Here is a 21,523-nt window from a genome sequence, read left to right as displayed (position 1 = left end):
AAGCCTATTATCAAAAATAATGATGAGCTTGCCAGATCGGATAGTTTATTCACAATTGAAATAGTTTCATATAGTTAAATTTTACAAGAGAATTCATATAGAATTAAAATGACTAACTAATTTCTTGTGACCGAATGTTTAGTTCATTAATTGTATATGAGTCGTTATAATCAAAAATCACAAAATACTTGTCATTAAACATTTATCGATAAAAAATACATAATTATTATTTGAAACCTCAAGTACATGCTAAGATCACAAAAGAAAACTTCTCAATAAATAATTGTCTATCAGAATATATGATAATTTTTTTTGTAAACATGAAAGTATGTCAAAAATTAGAAAACTTACCTCAATTCACTATTAAATTTTTCTCCTGAGTCAAAGTTACTATCAATATTTCACACACACACAAAAAAAGACTTCTCACATAGTAATTAGCTATCAAGAATACATAATAATTTAGTATTATGAACGTTTAGTTTTTCCTCCAAAATAATTTATTTGTTTATTATAATATGAAAGAAGAGAATAACATTATGTAATGAAAAAGTTTGAGAACAACACCTTAACATAAGGACACGTTGAGTTTGTCTTTCCTCCAATGGATCTTCTTTCGATGATTGTCTAAGTTAAATTAGATCATTAACGTTTCAGTTAATAGTACTGATACATACTAATACATTACATACTTTATTTTTGAAAAAAAAAATAGAACTATCATATAAAACAAAATTTAAAAAAATTGTTGCACTTGCAAATTTTGGAGAATTACCATGGACAACACGTTTTTCATCTCAAGTACATAGAGAATTCTTTTTATATATTAATTTTTTTAATATCTCTTACCATATATTCTAGGAGTTATTAGGACTCTTTTTGATGTATCATAGAAAAAAGACTTACCATACATTTTAGGAGTTTAAAGTCTTTATTTATCACAATTCTTTTCATATCTTTAGATGTTAATATAATAAATATGATTAAATAATAAATTGAGAAAATATTAAAAAAAATGATTTTGTCTATTACTGAGTATTATAATGAAGGATAAAAAGTTCAAATCATCTTCACACTTTTAATCATTAACCTGTTTCATTAATACTTACACACTTTATTTTAAAAAAATAGAACTATAATATAAACAAATTGGAAAAAATTGTCGCACTCACAAATTTTGGAGAGCGACCATGGACAACTCGTTTTTCATCTCAAGTATATAAAAAATTCTTTTCATTTTATATCTCTTACCATATATTTTAGGAGTCATTAAGACTCTTTTTTTTATGTCTAATAGGAAACAGACTTACCATACATTTTAGGAGTTTAAAGTTCTTATTTATCACAATTCTTTTCATATATTTAGGAGTTAATATCATAAATATAATTAAATAATAAATTGAGAAAAGATAAAAATACGATTTGTCTATTGCGGAATATTTTAATGAAGGGAAAAAGTTCAAATCATGATCTTCACACTTTTAATATATTATAGATATAGTATATTATAAATTATAGATATAAATATAACTAGATTAGTGTCGTTAGGTTTTTTTGCACCCACACACGTTTACATAATGGACACAAAATACATACTACAATCAAGGCCAAAGAGCTATTGACTATGATAAATATTTTGAAATTAATTAAAGTTTTTATTTAATTTAAATAAGAAATTGTAATATATAATACTCTTTAATAAATTAAAATATTACCTTATATAAAGAATTTTTTTCTATAGTTCTATTTAAGTTATACATCGGATGTGAGCAAAAACCCAAAGTAATAATATCTAGACATTAACTTTTATACAATATTTTGACCAACTACATTAAGGAATCATTGTTATTCCTATATACTCCCTCCATTTCAAAATAATTGAATTATTGGGTTATGACACATCCCTAAAAAAAAATCTTTTAAAACACAAATTATAGGTTACTTGTCACTATTATTTTTTAATTATTCTTAAATTACTCTCCTAGAAAATGTGAAGTATAATGAAATGATAAAATTGGAGGAAATTTTCAATATGTCTCTTGAAGAATAAACAATTCATTTATTTTAAACATTAAAAACTAATTCAACAATTTATTTATTTTGAAATAGAGAGAATCTAAAATATAGAATCATAATGTAAAGTCAGATGCCTGCAATTTCAAGCCACTTAAATTAAATTAATGGCGGAAATAGTTGACGGCAGCAAGATTCCAATTGTTTGACTTAATATGTTTTTTTCTCGATTTTCTCATGTGTTGATGTTTCAAGAATATTTTATTATTGTGCCGTGAAACTTAGTTCTCAATTAACTTACTTTTAATCTAGTCTTTCTTCCGTAGGATAGCAAATATATGTCTTTGTCCAAACAATGATAATGAATTATCAAGTTTGTTTATTTTTTAAAGAACGAAAAATGGCATAAAATATTCTTCGCCTATTGAAAATTATACAAAAATACCCTTCATCCATCTTTGAGGTCTATAATGCTCTTCACATTCATTTTTAGACTCCAAATAGTTCTTATATTAAGGGGAAAGGACATGAGTTGGCCATTTTAAAAAGAAATGGGGCAAAATAGTTCGATGAACCCCTGTATTATATCGGTTTTGTAAGTTAGATACTTCTACTTACATGTTTGTCATCTGGACCCTGAACCCACTAAAAAACAACATTTTAAACATTTTTTTGGTGAGTGTAACACACTCTCGCCACATCAGCTGTCATGTCAGCTTACACGTCTGTCACGTCAGCTGCTACATCAACCGCCAAGTCATTTTTAAGTATTACATTAAATTTTATGTTATTTTTAAAATGCTACACAAGAAATTAAATATTAAAATAAATTTAATCAAATAATTTTTTTTATAAATTGTAGAAATTCTAATACACAAATACAATAAATTTTTAATTTAAATTAAATTAAATTTTCAATTATAAATTTAAAGTTTTAACTATAAATTCACATTACACAAACATAATGAATTTTCAATTTTTATTTAAATATCTTCAACAATTTGTAAAAGTTACAAAATTAATCCTAAACAAAATGAAAAATTTAAATTGAGAAAATGAATAAAAAAATTTAAAAAGTAAATTAAGAATAATTTTTTTTTTTGACAATGAACAACAAACAACAATATCAACCACAGCAAAGACCTCTTCAAGGATATATAATTTTTTTTTTTCACAATGAACAACAACAACAACAATATCAATCAACAAAGACCCTCTTCGGAAACAACAATAATATTTTCTTTTCTACAATGAACAACAACAATATCAACCAAAGCAAAGCAAAGACCCTCTTCACGGATGTATATATATATTTTTTGACAATGAACAACAATAACAATATCAACCAGCAAAGACCCTCTTCAGGAGCAACAACATTTTTTTTTGACAATGAACAGCAATGACAATATCAACCACAACAAAGACAAGGAATAACATAAACTTCCGTTGAATCTTGTCAATCTTAACTCCACTAACATCCACTTTCGCTGAAGTAGCAATAACATAAGCTTGATTAACTCTCCTTAATGGAAACCCATTAACCTTAAACAACCCACTAACAAGTAACAGTCCAGAACATACAAGTTGTTTCAAGAACACAACTCTTTTTTCCTTAAATCTCCCAGCTAGAATAATCAAACCAGTACCAGGTGTAATACTGGCTCTCAAGTTTGTGGGTTTTGGTTTGTGTTCGTTGATGAGGGATTTTTCCACGTCATCAGCTGGGTAGAATTTTGATGGTTTGATGACGGTGGTTGAGGGCGGAGCAATGACGACGGTGGATTTTGGGTGGGTGGGGAATTTGCCGTCCTTTTTCTTCTTGATAACCCAAAGCCCCTTTTTGTGGTACATTTTGGAACAGAAGAATTTGCCGATTCCGTTGATTAGGTTAGGGTTACGAGAGAATTTCTTGGCGGCCATTGCTGTGAAGTGTGCAAAGGGCATGTTTGAGTGAAAGAGGAACAAAATGAAAGTGAAATTTAAATTGTGCAAAGGGTAAGTTTGAGAAAGTGAATAAAAACCCCTCTTTATTTTTTTTTTCAATTTTAATATTATTTTTAATTTTTTTAATTAGTTTAATATAAAATTGGCTAAAAATTGATCCCGCTCGCACTTCAGGCAAGTGTAATCACTCTCCTTATCCTAATCAGCATTTTAATGCCATATAGGCAAAGTCAACAGTCAAAGGGTTTAAAATATAGCTTTTTTGTGGGTTCAGGGGTTCAGATGACAAACATGTAAGTAGAAGTGTCCAACTTACAAAACCGACATAGTAAAGGGGTCCAGAAGGTCATTTTGCCAAGAAATGGCCAGCCCATGTAAAAGTTAGACAATTGGAGCCAGTCGGCCCAATTTAATTGTAGTTTTTAGTCATTTGACTCATCGGTCGGATGCAGTCTCTATACCCTATTGATACACTTTTATACCATCTTGATACACTTTTATACTGTATTGATACACTTTTATACGACATTGATACACTTTTATATAATTATTGTATAAAATATGTATGTGTATTTGGTATCAAAGATTCATGTATTTGATATCAAATATTGTATTTGATTGATAAAAAAGAAGAGCAACAATTACAATGTTATAAAATCGTATTTGATTGCTAGAAAAACTATACCAATTAGAAGTGTGGGGTTAACACAAAATTCATTACTTTTCTGAGTTTATTGTGTTAAAAAAATGCAAATGCTCTGTCTAAAGTTATTGTCTAGCATTAGTTATCTTTCTTTCAAAAATATATTATTGTATTGATGTGTTTGTGTTTTACTTGCATTTCACTATTTTTATCTCCCTCCATAAAGTCAAAAATTGTGTGCTGGCGACAAGGTTCGTTGGACGAAATCAATGCATCCTCTGAATCAGAAATGGACTTATAGTATTTACTTAGCATTTAAAGGAAAAAGGATGAAGATATTAGCAAAAAAAGGCCTAAATGACTATATTTTGAAATTTAAAAATCAATGGCCACTCGGCCAAAATTATTTTAGACGAGTGGCTATTCTTGTCCTTTCCCCTTATATTAAACAACCCCAAAATTAAATTTTTTTAAAAAAATTTATTAGTAACATGTCAACTTTTCACTGGTCCGATTAAATTAATTAAATAATAAACAACTTATTTTCTCCTTTATTCTTTCCCCATTGGTAGAGTGTATTACAAAATTAATGCATGCATTAGTCTTGTGTATTATTAGTAACTTTTTTGGTATATTTTTTTAGTTAATGCATCAATAAATTAACTGAAAAATTGTCTCCTACGTTAAACATTTTTGATATAAATACCAATAAATTAATTAAAAAAAACTTCTCCAAGCATATGTACCACCAACAAGACACTGGTCACTCTCGGAAGCTGTTTGTTTGGCCCAATTCCAAAATCCTGGGTGAGTGTCAACCACTTAGTAGGATTAGAATGAGAATTTTTTTTTCTAAATAGGTCAATTTCAAAAGGGTTATTAAGTTTCGGCTTTAGAACTTCAAGATAATCTGGATGGATATATTAGCTTTTGGATGGATTTTTTATTTTTCTTTAATTAATAAAAAGTTGACACATCACTAATGGAATTCTTTTTTTAATTAAATATTGGGTTTGTTAAATATAAGGTCATTTTGGAGCCCAAAGTGAATGTGAAGGACATTTTGGATCCCAAAGGTGGATGTGAATGACATTATAGAGCCCAAAGGTGGATGAAGGGCATTTTTATATCTAAAAATTACACAAAGCCACAACTTAAGTATCATTTATTACACAAAATCCTAACTTTCAAAACCTATTACAAAAATCTCACTTTTTCAATTTCTCTCTCTAAAAGTACATATACATAACTTTTCCAATTTTTGTATTATTAATTTGTTCTCCTTAAAAGAAGCCTAAAGTCAAGGAGTTATTATGTAGATGTTACCATTTTTGAATTCATTACCATGTTTGATTCAAACTCTTACTCAATTGCATTCGATTCTAACAAAAATGTCATTTTTAATATTCTGTAATTTTTAAGATTTGAGCTTCGTTACTTTTTTTTTTTTGACTTTACCAAAAATCATAGATTACGATTGAATAATTTCTTGCATGTTGTTCATTCAATTGAATAAGTTCAAACTCTTTTTTTTCAAAACATCGTAACGATCCCATTAAGATGAAAAAACTTAGAAAAATTGTTGATGGAAGTTCAAAAAATCAAATTGGAGAACAGTCAAGAAAAGTTAAAAAAATAATTTTGCACGACCACGTCTATCAAAGGTATTTTTGATTTTTCGTTTTTGAATATGATTGTTAATTTGTAATGAATTATTGTGTGTTTTTTTTTCAGTAATGTGAGTTTTTTTTTTTTCAATTTTATTTGTTTTTGGGGATGGTTATTAGTTATGCAATATAATGTTGGTTTCCTCATCAATTTGAAGATTCCTATAGAAGTTGCTTGTGTATATGCATAATACCAATTTTGTATATGATAGATATATAAATAAGTGATGATGTCTTTATTTTGAAATGTAATGACATTTATAGTTCATATACATCACTTTATTATCTACAGTATTTGTTTGTAGGCTCCGTAAGAATTGGTTGATTTAGTTATACCGATATACATTCTGAAGTTATGAACTTTTTAAAAAATTTTATGAACTATTATTAACAATGTCGGTTGGTTTTGAAGCTGAATATCATCGTATGAGATACGCGTCACTCCTTCGAAATTATGATATTCAAAAAGCGAAGAAAGTTTATGTGAGAAACAACGATGATCCTCCAAGACCAAGGACAAAATATGTCCCCATACCTAACGAAACAAAAATAGTTAGCATTGAATACGGGTAAAAATTGTTTATGGTAAAGATGTTTGTATTTCTGTGGAATGTTAAGAATCTGATTTATTAAACTATTTTAGGTGTTATGTACAAAGTTATTAGAACACATTTTCTTATATTTTTGGATTAAAGATTAAACTGTTTTGTTTATGAAGTTGTGATTTGTGTCTATTACTTATTTTTTATTATGTATGTGTTATTGTTATTATAGGTTATCATAGTTGTCGTATTATTATCAATACATAATTATATGACTTTCTTATATTTCACGAATAAGAAAGTCATATAACAATACACATCATTAGTGATAATTTAAAATTTATATATAGTCATATACATAGAATTTAAATAGTGTCTAAGAATACGATATGGCGTAACATCATAACTATATGATGAAAGTTATTTTCACTCTGATATACATAACTATATGATAAACATCATAACTATATGTAAATCTATACATTTCAGTATTTGTGTACCAATTGTGTACTGTAACATATTTTTTTAACTTATACACATGCATACAAATTAATAGTGATACGTTAAATGTATACGCAGTCATTTTTCACTTTTCATATGTGAATATAACACATAATTCGTATGTATATGTAGTCACATAATTATAACACACATATACATAGACTTATAATGTATATAAAATCATTTTTCACTAGTCATATGTATTGTTAGGCACATACATACACATTAACAGTCATATACACAGACTAACAATATATATTCAGTCATTTTTCATTTATTTTTAGAGAACGTAACACAGAATTTGTATGTATATGTAGTCATATAATTATAATAGTCATATACATAGACTTACAATGTATATGTAGTCATTTTTCATTAGCCATATGTAAACGTAACACATAATTTGTATGTATATGTAGTCATATAATTATAACATAATACATAGTATAATTTTGAGATTTACATAACAATGATTCAGATACTTCAGAAGTCAGAATCATACTATTATCACAGAAACAATCCATAGAATTGACGACTTGCCAATGAAATTACATAAACAAAAACACACTCTAGTTTTCTCAATTTCCACCTTTTCATTAGACAAGATTTCTTGCAAGACCAACAAATAAAGAAAAATTTATCGAGTTGCACTTTCTACAGATTTTCACTTTTACATCAGTAGACCATTTTTGATGCCACACACCAATAAGAATCTGGCCCCCAATTCTTAATTGAAAGCCAAAAAATATGAAAAGTCTGGCGCTGAATCCTCAACAACAAAAGAGGACAGATTTATGTTGAGTGTTAAAAGACTATAACATAGTACGAGAAATGGAGGTACTCCAATTTAGCATTGAAATGCAAAGATAAATTAGGAATTTAGCATATAACTAGAAAAAGCTCAGCAAGAGCCATGTATGTTGTATCGACAACATAACGTACATCAATAGTTTTTCGAGTTTCGTCAATGTTTAATTTGACAGTAATTGACGAAATCAACCTCAAATAACTTATCGATTCCGCGACAACAATCCCTTCACATTTATACCTAACACATTTTGTTTCGGTTCTCCATTCACCAGAGTTCCTCAAAAGAACATCAATATTCATCTTCTTGAATTTCAATTAAAAAAAAATCCAAAAAGCTCAAAAAACAGTGATCATATGATTTGTGATTTATGTTTTTCGTTTGATTTATTTTTAATGTATTTGTTGTTTTCAAAATTCGAATTGCAGTAGCTGTTATATAATTTAAGGGATGCACTAATCCACTTATTAATGTACTTGCGTTAATTACGTACGTAATATAAGGGGAATTCGTTATTTTCCCTTTTAACAAACGTTATTAAATTCGCATATACAGATGTTTCTTTGTATATGTTGGGTGTTTTATGTATACGAATCAGAAGAGAGATTAAAGTAATTAAAGAAGTGGAAGAGAGTGTAAATAATTCTAATAGGGTTGAGATTTATGTTATTTATACTTTTTAGATCATTTCCAATAGGTCAAGGGCACTTTATGCCCTTTCCCGTTTAAAGAATTATACTCCCTCCATCTTTATTTGTCCATAATTAATTTAGTACATATCTTAAGAAATAACAAATATTAAAGATAATTTAATGATTATTCTCTATATTTTAGATTTTACTCGGACTTTACTTATAAAATTACACTGAATATATTTGTAATTAAAATTGCATACATTTTATATGTTGACTAAGTATGCTTTTTCCCAAAATGAAAAAAAATTAGTTACGAACAATTTGGCGCTTGATTAACATGAAATTCATATCTAAGTCAATTTCTTTTAATTATATTTGTTATCAAATAAAATATGTGCTTTAGTCAAGCGCAAAATGCGCACTCTACTCTAAACTAGGTAAATTAAGGATGTGCTTACCTTTCACAAGCTTTACACCATCATAATAACATTGTTTTGCTGTAATGTCATTTTTTGCCTCTAAATTTGATATGTGGTAAGTATAATACTGTACATCGTTCAATTCAAAGATCCTCAAGAACTTGTCTGCTTTTTGTTGTTCCCTATTGCAGGTTATTTTTGCTTCTTGCCTAAGTGCAATCCTCCAGTTAAATTGAAAGTGCTCTAAGCTCACTAACCTTTAGATGTTGCTAATTTTGTTAAGTTTCTTGTTAATAGATAACTGTGCTTATGAACCATCTAACTAATGGTCTCTTTCACTTATACTTCTCCAACGACTCAATTTTTTGGTGATGATATGCAGATTCTGTACAGCCTTTTCATCACGTCCCGCAGTTGAATTGGTGATTTTGTGGAAATTTTGAGATGGTTCTATACAAACTAACTAATGGATAACTGTGCTTATGAACTATCTAACTAATGGTCTCTTTCACTAATACTTCTCCAACGTCTCAATTTTTTGGTGATTATGCAGCTTCTGGCCTTATCCATTTTGGTGCAGTGGGTATTGGACTGAAAATACATTTGTTGGGTGTAAGAAATGACTATTTCTTACATATGAAACTTCAATTTTACAGCACACTTTATCCTATGGCATCATTGGATTCCATTAGAGACTAGAGTGCCACCACCTTTAACCAGGTTCATAATGGATTTCGATTAAAACAAAATAGTTCACTTGGATCCAACAAGCAGAAAAGTTGGCACATATTCTGATTTTTGGGTTCTGTAATAGTAAGTCATTGAATCCATAGGATGCAGGGGACTTTTCAGGCCGTTGTTGCCACGAGAGTAGTGAAGTTTGTAGTGAGAATGATGAGTTTGAGGAGGTTGGTTGGATATGACGGAACAAGGGTAGTTTTAGTTACTGGAACCAGATAAGTGTGTAAGAAAGAATGTTTGGGTAATTGTTCTTGTATTGGTTTGTGTTACAATAGGCTGAGGATGAATTGTATATGCAAGAGTTCAGGGAATACTTTAATGAAGCATATTCAAGGCACATTACTTCTGATTGAAATGATCTGTGGTAATTCTGCCAGTTGGAAATGGGACTTTCTTGATATCGAGGAGGAGAAAAATAAGGAAAAAGAGAAAAAGATATATTTCCTATAATGAATTTGAAGATGTTTTGATACAAAGAGCCTAATGTTGCTACGAAGGGATTATTGGAGAAGCTTGTTCATGGTGGTTATGGAACTGTGTTCCTTGGATAGCTATCAGGTTCTCAATTGTGGCTCTTGAAAGACCTGGAGGCTGTCAAAAGGAAGTTTGCAGAGTAATGCACAACAGGAAACATCCAGCGTGTCAATTTAGTGCGTTTCACAGGATTTTGTTCCATGGAGAATTATCACCTCATGGAAGGCCTCATTGACTGGTCACCCTGAATGCACTCAATCGCTGTGAATCCTACACATTATGCCTTCGTGACATTGTATAGACGTTCCATATTGATGAATCTGCTGCAATATTCCCTTCGACTATCTTGTGTGCTGCCCACAGTGGGAAAAACCACTTCTCTCCTCTGTTCCGCCCTCTTCACCTCTACCTACTACTCTCCAATAATGTCATGTCATTGCAGCATTGCTATATACATCAGCTTTAGTTGTGATCTCCAATCCAGGGATCCACTAGGGTGCAACATAGCCCCAAGTCTACTAAAGTACCTAGGAGCTTTGCTAGTCCAAAATCAGAAACCTTTAACTGAATAATCTTCATTTAGCAGTATATTCTCTGGTTTAATGTTACAATTTATTGTATAATAGTGAAGTGACACCTCTTGATGTCCCAACAGCAATTAGGAATCTAACATCCCAACTAGATTCTCACCATTTGCCTTAGATATGCGCTAGAGGACCCTTCAACATGTACTCATAAACCAGAAGCCTATGAGAATTTTCAGAACAAATTCCCCTGACTCACTACATTGACATGCTGAATGTTTCCTATTGTGCATGACTGAGAGAAATTCCTTTTGACAACAACCAGGTCTTTCAAGAGCATGAGTGAGGAATCCGATTGCTCCTCTTGGAACACAGTTCCATAACCACCATGAACAAGCTTCTCTAATAATCCCTTGGTAGCAACATTAAGCTAGTTGTATCAAAACACCTTCCTTGAGGTGACAATGCTTCAACCTCCAAAACTGCTCGCAGTGATTGTATCGGGTGAATCATTTCACGGGGCAGGAGTTGGTTCAGGTAACAGGACATTAGGAGATGGTTGTTTCAGGGACTCTGAAACTTCTCAACAAGTATGCAAACAAGAAATCAACCCAACTATAATCTTGGAATTGGTAATAAGAGATCAGACCAACTATAAGATAAAATAATCTTGTATTTTTTCTCAAAATTATTATCCATAGTCCCAAAAATCAAATGATCCCTAAAGGCTTTATTCTTTAATCACTCTTATCCAAGTATTTCAACTACATGCTTTCTTATTACCATGCATGTCAGCAACCATATAAGACCAACATAGACAATGTACATAAACTGCTAATACAACAACAACATAACATACTAACTATACACCCACAAGTAGATTCTAGGAAGTATAGTGTATATGCAAAGCTTACCCTCACCTTGGAAGGTAGAGAGGTTGTGTCGAATAGACCCTTGGCTCAATAAAAAGCATGACAAAACAGGTGAAAAAGGACGAAGCCATAGTAAAATACTAAAAACATGACAAAGCATTCTTAAAAGTAACAATAACTACAATAAAACAGGACAACAATCGAAGTGGAGTACAATAAACAATAAATCAAATAAAAGAAGCTACAAGAGTGCTAATACACAAAATAATATCCAGTAACAGTATAGCCAACTGAAATAAATTCAAGAGCAAGAAAATAAATACTCAAGTCAAATTAGAGTAAACTGAGAGTTACCTCTGTGTCTTTGAAGAAATCAGCCTCACATAGACGTGGATCTTCATCCTTCGATGAGCTTGGCCGATTAGTAGTGACTTTCTCCACTGGTAGCTTGGAATAATCGGGTCTGCTCGACATTCTGAAACAGCACGACCGAACCAATCAACAAAAACATATCAATATTAACGAGTCATAAACTCACACCAGAAAGTAATTTTATAAGCTATTCATGTAAGATATTCACTCTTTTTCGCATACTAAATTACCCTAACCTTACACCATATCATTCTCTGAACGTCACTACTACCATTTAATGTAACAGAGCAACATACTACAATTACAACAACAACAACAACAACCCAGTGTATGATTCCACAAGCTAAGTGGGGTTTGAGGAGGATAGTCATGTGTATGCAAACCTTACCTCTACAAGGTAGAGAAACTATTTCCGATATATAAATCCTCAACTCAAGTAAAAACATTACAAACAGTTTGAAAAAGGAAACTCAGAGAGTGAAGAAGCCAAAACAAAATGATTAACAAAACATGATAACACATTACTAAAAACGGAATAGTCACTACTACAAAGTAACACGATTATCCAAGAACTAGAAACATTACATAGTAGCAGAGAAACACACAGAGAAAATAAATAAAAAATCCAACAATTGCAAGTTAAAAGTTCAAACTTTGCACCTCCATTTTACGTATAAAGTAACGACAATCTAAAATAGGTCTTAAACTCACGTAAAATCTTCAGTTTTTTTTCTCATAAACAACCATTTATTTTCACCACCATAAGTTTTTCAACGAAGAATAACACCACCACTACCGATATTTATTTTACAAAAACACACGCAAAAAACAAAAAAAAAAATCCAACAATGTTACGTTCAAAGTTCAAACCTTTACTCTGGAAACAAAATCAAAAAGTGTAAAAAGCTCGATTTTTTCTCTTTCTTTTTTAACTTCACTATATTTGTTGCAAATAGTTTTTGCAAGAAAATGGAAAATGAAAGAAAACAAGCCTTTCTTTTGCAGGAAGGTTTGGAAATGGAGCTGTACAAGGCTACGCCTGTAATGGACCTAGCTGTTAGTACGTACTATAGTGTTCAGAAAAGAGAAAAAAAAATTAAAATGTTTAAGTAATATAAGAATTACTATAATATTTAATTTAAAGTTACGTTAAAATGGAAATCTTACAGCTATTTTTTTACGCCAATAGTTTTTTGTCAAATTAATGCAAATGTATTCCTAAAAGTGTATTGTAATTCCTGATAAAAGGGTCAGATAATTTTTACATTTAAGTTGGTATACTCATATCAGTAGTGTAGAATAAAACTTTGGTGTCATTCGGACTAGTTTGCGCGTATTTTTATTATTTTACGAGTATTTGCAGAGGCGGAGTTAGTATTGTTGTTACGAGGTCATAAAAGTTATGTACACCGATAGTGTAGCATAAAATTTATATTATCAATATTTTTTTTGTTGTGATTGTTTCCAACATAATTTAATTCATGGAAAATAAACTTCAACCACAAATAAAAATATAAAAAAACAACAGTTTTATTGATAAACGACTTCTCTCTTGATTTTCTCCGTAATTCAAGGGCCGTCAGTAGCATATTTCTCGAATGTATGAAGATTTGAATATGAATTTCTCCGTAATTCGAGGGCCGTTAGTGGCGCATTTCTCGAACGTAGTAACATTTGGATTTGATCTCCATGAAAGGAGGGTTTGTCTTCTTGATGTATTTGATTATCAAGAAGAGAGGGTTTTGATCTTTATGAATATCCCATGAATTTATTGGGACTTTTCAGATCTTTGATCTCTTTGTGAATTTGTGGGATACTGAAGATGCATCTTTAAAGGAATATTTGCCCCTTTATATAGGCGTAATTTAGGGTTTAGGTTGAGTAACTATCAAGCTAGATTTAGGGTAAAGTAGCCCTCAATAACTCTAACCAAAATTGAACTCTTTTTGTAGAGTCCACAAAATTTCAATGTCTACAAATACCCCCTGCTTCAAGGCTTGTCGGAGTGTATACTTGATGAAACACAAACACGAGTCTTGAAGTACCGCTTCCATCTTTACGATCCCACGACTACAGATTTGCATATTTGATTTATGAGAGAAGAAATGAAGGGTAGATTTGGTCCCACTGAGCGTGCCAATTTTTTTTCAACATAATTTAATTCATGGAAAATAAACTTCAACCATAAATAAAAATATGAAAAAACAACAGTTTTATTGATAAACGATGGGGGTACAAATCTGTTCCTTCCTTGATTCTTCTCTCTTGATTTTCTCCGTAATTTGAGGGCCGTCAGTAGCATATTTCTCGAATGTATGAAGATTTGAATATGAATTTCTCCGTAATTCAAGGGCCGTTAGTGGCGTATTTCTCGAACGTAGGAATATTTGGATTTGATCTCCATGAAAGGAGGGTTTATCTTGATGTATTTGATTATCAAGAAGAGAGGATTTTTATCTTTATGAATATTCCATGAATTTATTGGTACTTTTCAGATCTTTAATCTCTTTGTGAATATCCCGTGGATTTGTGGGATACTGGAGATGCCTCTGTAAAGGAAGGGATATTTGTCCCCTTTATATAAGCGTAATTTAGGATTTAGGTTGAGTAGCCACAAAATTTCAATGTCTACAGTGATATCCAAGTTAATAATTTACACATATTTGCCTATTTTACGGGGTATCTATGACGCAGAGTCAGTATTCATGTTATGCATTTGGTAGAATCCAGTAGCTAATATATATATATATAAAATTGTGTTAAAAATAGTTTTTGAAACTTGTTGTTTGGACGACATGCATTTACTTGAAAGAAGATAAAGTTTTGTAAGTTCGAAAAAAAAGTTTCACCAAAAATTTGGTTTGAACCGGATTTTGAGACATAAATATGTTGGGTTATTGGGGCTTTTTCCCTTCCTATGTGGATAAATGAAACTCAATTTGGACCAACCCACTTTTGCCCATAGGCCCATTACTATGGGGCATATATATTAATCTTTGTAGGTCTTATTCACCATCATAAAAAGAGAGTTTTTAGCAGTCAAAGAGAGAAAAACAAAGGTGATTTTCGCACCTAAATTTCAGCCACAGCTGTCAACTTCAAATTGCGATTTTCGCTTCGTTTCTTGTCTGAATGAGCTGATTTTTGGATTGCTTGTTCCTCTCATCTCATTCTTTGATTAGGAACTGACGAAGCTTGATTTGGTGGCCTGTAGCTCTTGTTCTTTATTTCCAAACAGTAGCTACATTTTTTGTGCTTTCACCCCTTTATTTCTCTAGTGTTTGGTGCTGTAGATTATGTATTGTTTCTTGTTGTTTGGTGGCCATTTTGGAGGAAAATATTGTAACTCTTTGGTAATTATTGTGGAGGTTTTGATCCCGTGATTTGTTACTCTTCACACTGAAGGGTTTTCCACGTAAATCTTGTGTCTCGTGTGATTGCCTTTATTCTTGAATTGTTTTATTTGGTTGAGTTGTTTGTTGTATATTACTCTATTTTTCTTGGGTTTATTTGTCTCCTCTTGGTTCAAGTTGAAAGGAAAAGTTTAGTCTTGGGTATTTTCCGCTGCTACCCTGTTGGGCTCTTTGATTGTGTACCCATCTTTCCTAACAAGTAGTATCAGAGAGTTGATTGTCGATTTGAATGATGGAGGAAAATATGAGCAAGATGGTGTGTTTGAATGGTAGTAACTATCACACTTGGAAAGGCAAGATGAAAAATCTTCTATTTGTCAAGAAAATCCATCTACCTGTGTTTGCATCTACTAAACCTGAATCCATGACAGATGAGGATTGGGAATTTGAGCACTTACAGGTTTATGGCTGTATCAGACAATGGGTTGAAGATAATGTTAGAAATCATATTATGAATGAGACATATGCTAGAAGTTTGTGGGACAAGCTCGAGACACTTTATGCTTCGAAGACTGGCAATAACAAGTTGTTCCTGCTTAAGCAATTGATGCATATCAGGTATAAAGAGGGCAGTCCTATTTCTGATCATATAAATAATTTTCAAGGTGTCCTTGACCAGCTGTCCGGAATGGGTGTAAAGTTCGATAAAGAAATTCAGGGACTTTGGCTTCTTAATACTCTGCCTAACTCTTGGAAAACTCTTCGAGTTTCTTTGACTAATTCTGCTCCCGGTGGTATTGTAACTATGGAATATGTTAAGAGTGGTGTCTTGAATGAAGAGATGAGAAGAAGATCTCAGGCCTCATCTTCTTCATCTTCACACTCTGATATTTTGGTTACTGAAAAGAGGGGGAGAAACAAGTTCAGAGATTCAAATGATAGAGATAAAAGTAAAAGCAAGTCAAGGTCCAAATTCAAGAATGTTACATTTGACTATTGCAACAAAAAGGGGCATATTATGAAATATTGTTACAAGCATATGATAATATAAGACGGCAAAAGAAAGAAGGAGGTAATAAAAATCATGTTGCTGTTGTTGCTAATGATGATCTTCTTGTTGCTTGTGGTGAGAAGAATGCCATTAATCTTGTTCGCGATGAGTCTAGCTGGTTTATGGATTCTGGTGCTACTTCTTATGTTACGCCAAAGAAGGAATTATTTTCTTCTTATACTCCAGGTAAGTTTGGGATGTTGAAAATGGGCAATAATGATAAAGTTAAAGTACTTGGCATTGGCACAATTTGTTTGAAAAGTAACAATGGTTCCGAACTAGTTCTCAATAATGTCAAGCATGCTCCAGATGTTCGCCTGAATTTGATTTTTGTAGGAAGCCTTAATGATGAGGGTTATGTTAATATCCTTGGTGCTGGACAGTGGAAGCTTACTAGTGGTTCGATGATTATGGCTCGAGGTGACAAGTTATCTAACTTGTACGTATTTCAGGGCTCTACTTCTAAAGGCTTGATAAATTTGGTGGAGAATGATACTTCATCAGAGTTATGGCATAGAAGGTTGAGTCATATGAGTGAGCAGGGGATTGATAGTTTGACTAAAATAAATTTGCTTTCTGGAGTAAAATAAGCAAAGTTGAAGAAGTGCGTTCATTGCTTAGCCGGCAAATAGAAAAGAGTTTCTTTTCAGAGTCATCCGCCTTCAAGAAAGCTTGATTTGCTGGAGTTGGTGCATTCTGATTTGTGTGGTCCTTTTAAAGAAAGGTCTTATGGTGGTGCACTTTACTTTGTGACTTTTATTGATGATCATTCTCGCAAACTCTGGATATTTTCTTTGAATTCCAAGGATCAAGTACTTGATGTGTTCAAGAATTTTTAGGCCTTGGTTGAAAGACAGACAGGGAAGAAATTAAAATGCATCCATTCAGATAATAGTGGTGAGTATATTGGCCCTTTTGATAGATATTGCAGAGAGAATGGTATTCGGCATCAGAAAACTCCTCCAACAACTCCTCAGTTGAATGGTTTAGCAGAGAGGATGAACAGAACTCTAGTTGAGAGGGTTAGATGTATGCTTTCAGATGCTAAGCTGCCAGATTCTTTTTGGACAGAAGCACTTAATACTGCTGCTTATGTTATCAATTTATCTTCTACTATTGCTTTGGATGGTGATGTCCCTGATAGAGTTTGGTCTAGTAAGAATTTTTCTTATGATCATCTTAGAGTCTTTGGGTATAAATCTTCTGTTCATGTTCCTAAGGATGAAAGGTCAAAGTTGGATGTTAAAACTAGACCGTGTATCTTCATTGGTTATGGTCAAGATGAATTTGGCTATCGTTTCTATGATCCAGTTGAGAAAAAACTTGTTAGAAGCTGCGATGTTGTGTTCTTTGAAGACCAAACAACTGCAAAGTTTGACAAAGCTGAGAAAGTTGATCCTCAAGTGGTGAGAGCTTAGTTGATGTTGATCCAGTTCCTTTGACTACTGCTCTTGAAGAAAATCTTCATGATGATGAAAATCAAGTTGATAATGAAGATGATGATCATGTTCAGAATGACCAGCAAGAAGTTGTTGATGCTCCAGTGCAAGTTGATATAGTTAATCAGCAACCAGTTGTTGAAGCTCCAGAGAGTTCTCTCAGACGATCTACAAGAGAGAAAATACCTTTATCTCGTTATTCTCCCAGTGAGTATTACTCTTGACTGACGGGGGAGAACCTGAGAGTCTTGATGAGGCCATGAAAAGTGAAGAAAAAGAAAAGTGGTTTGATGCTATGGAAGATGAAATTAAATCTTTGCAAGATAATCATACCTTTGATTTGGTTAAGCTTCCTAAAGACAAAAAAGCTTTGAAAAATAGGTGGGGTTTTCGAGTGAAGCACGAATATGGTAATCCAATTCCACGTTACAAAGTTAGATTGATTGTGAAAGGATTTAACCAGAAAAAGGGAGTTGATTTTGATGAGATATTTTCTTTGGTTGTGAAGATGTCATCCATTCATGTGGTTCTAGGCTTAGCTGTAAGTCTAGATTTAGAGGTTGAGCAAATGTATGTTAAAACTGCTTTTCTCCATGGTAACTTAGATGAAAAAATTTATATGGAGCAACCTGAAGGTTTTGAAGTCAAGGGAAAAGAGAATTATGTTTGCAAATTGAAGAAGAGCTTGAATGGTTTGAAACAAGCTCCTAAGCAGTGGTGCAGGAAGTTTGGTTCCTTTATGAGTCAGCAGGGCTTCAAGAAGATTACTTCATACCATTGTGTTTTTTGCAAAAATTCTCTGATGGTGACTTTATTATTGTGTTGCTTTATGTTGATGACATGCTTGTTGTTGGTCATAGTGCTTGCAGGATTCAAAAGTTGAAGCAAGAGTTGAGTAAGTCTTTTTCTATGAAAGACTTAGGACCAGCAAAACAGATTCTTGGCATGCAGATTGTCCATGACAGAAAGGCCAAGAAGTTGTGGTTATTAAAAGAGAAGTATATTCAGAAAGTACTTCGAAGGTTTAACATGGACAAGGCTAAGGTTGTCAGTACACCTTTAGCTATGCACTTCAAGTTGAGCACGAAGCAGTGTCCTTCCAGTGATGATGAGAAGGAAGATATGAAGAAAATTCCTTATGCTTCAGCTGTTGGTAGTTTGATGTATGCAATGGTTTGCACAAGATCGGATATTGCTCATATTGTTGGTGTTGTTAGTTGTTTTTCTTCTAATCCGGGAAGAGAACATTGGAATGTTGTAAAGTAGATTATGAGATATCTTTATGGCACTTCTAGTCTGAGTTTGTGTTTGGGTACAGGGAAGCCTAGTCTTTGTGGTTATACTGATTCAGATATGGCCGGTGATGTTGATACTCCCAAGTCTACTTCACGGTATTTGGTTACTTTTGCAGGGGGAGCTGTGTCTTGGCAATCTAGGTTGCAAAAATGTGTTGATCTATTTACTACAGAAGCTGAGCTTATTGCTGCCGTTGAAGCTTGTAAAAAATTGCTTTGGATGAAGATATTATTGAGGGAACTTGGTTGTACTCAAGAGAGGTATGTCCTTCATTGCGACAGTCAAAGTGCCATACATCTTGGCAAGAATTCTACATTTCATGGTCGGTCTAAACGCATTGATGTGAGATACCGTTGGATTCGGGATGTGTTAGATTCTAAGTTGCTTGAACTTGAGAAGATTCATACGGATGATAATGGTTCCGATATGATGACTAAAGCTTTGTCAAGAGGAAAGTTTGAAGATTGTTGCATGATCGTCGGGATGGAGATCTCCTCCACATAGTTGGGAGGGGGAGAATTGTTGGGTTATTGGGTCTTTTTCCCTTCCTATGTGGATAAATGAAGCCCAATTTGAACCAACCCACTTTTTCCCATAGGCCCATTACTATGGGTCATATATATTGATCTTTTTAGGTCTTATTCACCATCACAAAAAGAGAGTTTTCAGCAGCCAAAGAGAGAAAAACAAAGCTGATTTTCGCACCTAAATTTCAGCCACAGCTGTCAACTTCAAATTGTGATTCCCGCTTCGTTTCTTCTCCGATTGAGATGATTTTTGGAATGCTTGTTCCTCTAATCTCAATATTTGATTAAGAACTGACGGATCTTGATTTGGTGGCCTGTATCTCCTGTTCTTTATTCCCAAATAGTAGCTGCATTTTTTGTACTTTCACTCATTTATTTCTCTAGTGTTTGGTGCTGTGGATTATGTATTGTGTCTTGTTGTTTGGCACTTATTTGGTGGACATTTTGGAGGACAATATTGTAACTCTTTGGTGATTATAGTGGAGGTTTTGGTCCCGTGGTTTTTTACTCTTCACACTGAAGGGTTTTCCACATAAATCTTGTGTCTCGTGTGATTGCTTTTATTCTTGTCTTGTTTCATTTGGTTGAGTTGTTTGTTGTATATTACTCTATTTTGTTAGGGTTTATTTGTCTCCTCTTGGTTCAAGTTGAAAGGGAAAGTTTAGTCTTAGGTATTTTCCGTTTAATTGTGTGCTCGTCTTTCCTAACAAAATATTTTTCATACACTAATCAAATTCTGCTAATAAATAATGTTTTGAATTCTTTTTTTTTTTTCAAAAAACAAATTAAAAAAAAAAATCTTTTAAAAAATATAGACAAACGGAAACTACACTTAACTTTTAGCATCAACAAAGCTGAAAATAAAACGTGCAACGTAACTTGTCTAATTAATCAAACTTTTTACTAATCTTTCACAAATATATATTTGTTAGCGGCAGAGCTAGTAGAAGAGAACTCAATTGATTTTTTCGTCAAAAAATTATACTTCGTATAACACAAAAAACAAAGTGTGTATGTATATAGCTCGTTGGGTGCCCTTTCAATAACGAAAAATTTCAATGTTGCTTTATTTAATTCGTTCACCTTGATATTTTATTATCGTTATTTTTGTTATATATTTTTTAGGTTGCGTACACATTTTTCTAGCCAAAGATAAATTGGAAAAAATCTCTCCGTCAATAGTACTTTTTAGATCATAGATTAGTATATTTATTTTGTTGACTTCGACCAAAACATTCTGTAAATGGTAATTCTATTTTCTCTTTGCCGGTTTGCCTGTTTCAACTGTCTCACTAGTTATGTGATAATCTTTATATTTTCAAAAAAGTGTTTCGAAAGATTAACATGGATTATGTGATAATCTTTAGATCAACATATTAGGGAAAGGTCGATAGAGTCGGAGTCAGATGTACGGGTTGACCTAAAGGCTGAAAATGCCAATGTAAGTTAAAAAATCTACTTACAAAGTTATAGTAAAATTTACTCAAAATGTCAATCTGTTTTGAATTATTATCGAATGCACTTTGTTTTTTTTTTTGGTTTCCCAAGGTATCCTCACAGCCGGCAGCCGTGAGACTGAGACTAATCCTTCGTTCCTCGGTCAGCACATTTTGCGGTAAGAAACTGGCCACAGAGTTTGCTCGTGTAGTGTTGTTTGATTCTAATACAACGATCATTCATAATATTCTATGCTGAATCATAT

The 21,523-nt window shown here is 32.3% G+C and overlaps 1 protein-coding gene across 1 annotated transcript; it reads right to left on the bottom strand.

Annotated features, from left to right (window-relative positions):
* Positions 1-3,354: 3,354 nt before the first annotated feature.
* LOC107865533 (60S ribosomal protein L6-like) lies at positions 3,355-3,933 on the bottom strand. Its single transcript, XM_016711782.2, has one exon. The coding sequence runs from the start codon at positions 3,931-3,933 to the stop codon at positions 3,355-3,357; it is 579 nt and encodes a 192-aa protein (XP_016567268.2).
* Between the last annotated feature and the right edge of the window lie 17,590 nt (positions 3,934-21,523).

The sequence above is a fragment of the Capsicum annuum genome, unplaced genomic scaffold (assembly GCF_002878395.1).
Source record: "Capsicum annuum cultivar UCD-10X-F1 unplaced genomic scaffold, UCD10Xv1.1 ctg2656, whole genome shotgun sequence".
In the NCBI taxonomy this organism is placed as follows: Eukaryota; Viridiplantae; Streptophyta; class Magnoliopsida; order Solanales; family Solanaceae; genus Capsicum; species Capsicum annuum.
Note: the sequence above shows the minus strand (reverse complement) of the source record. Positions and strands in the feature narration are given on the sequence as shown.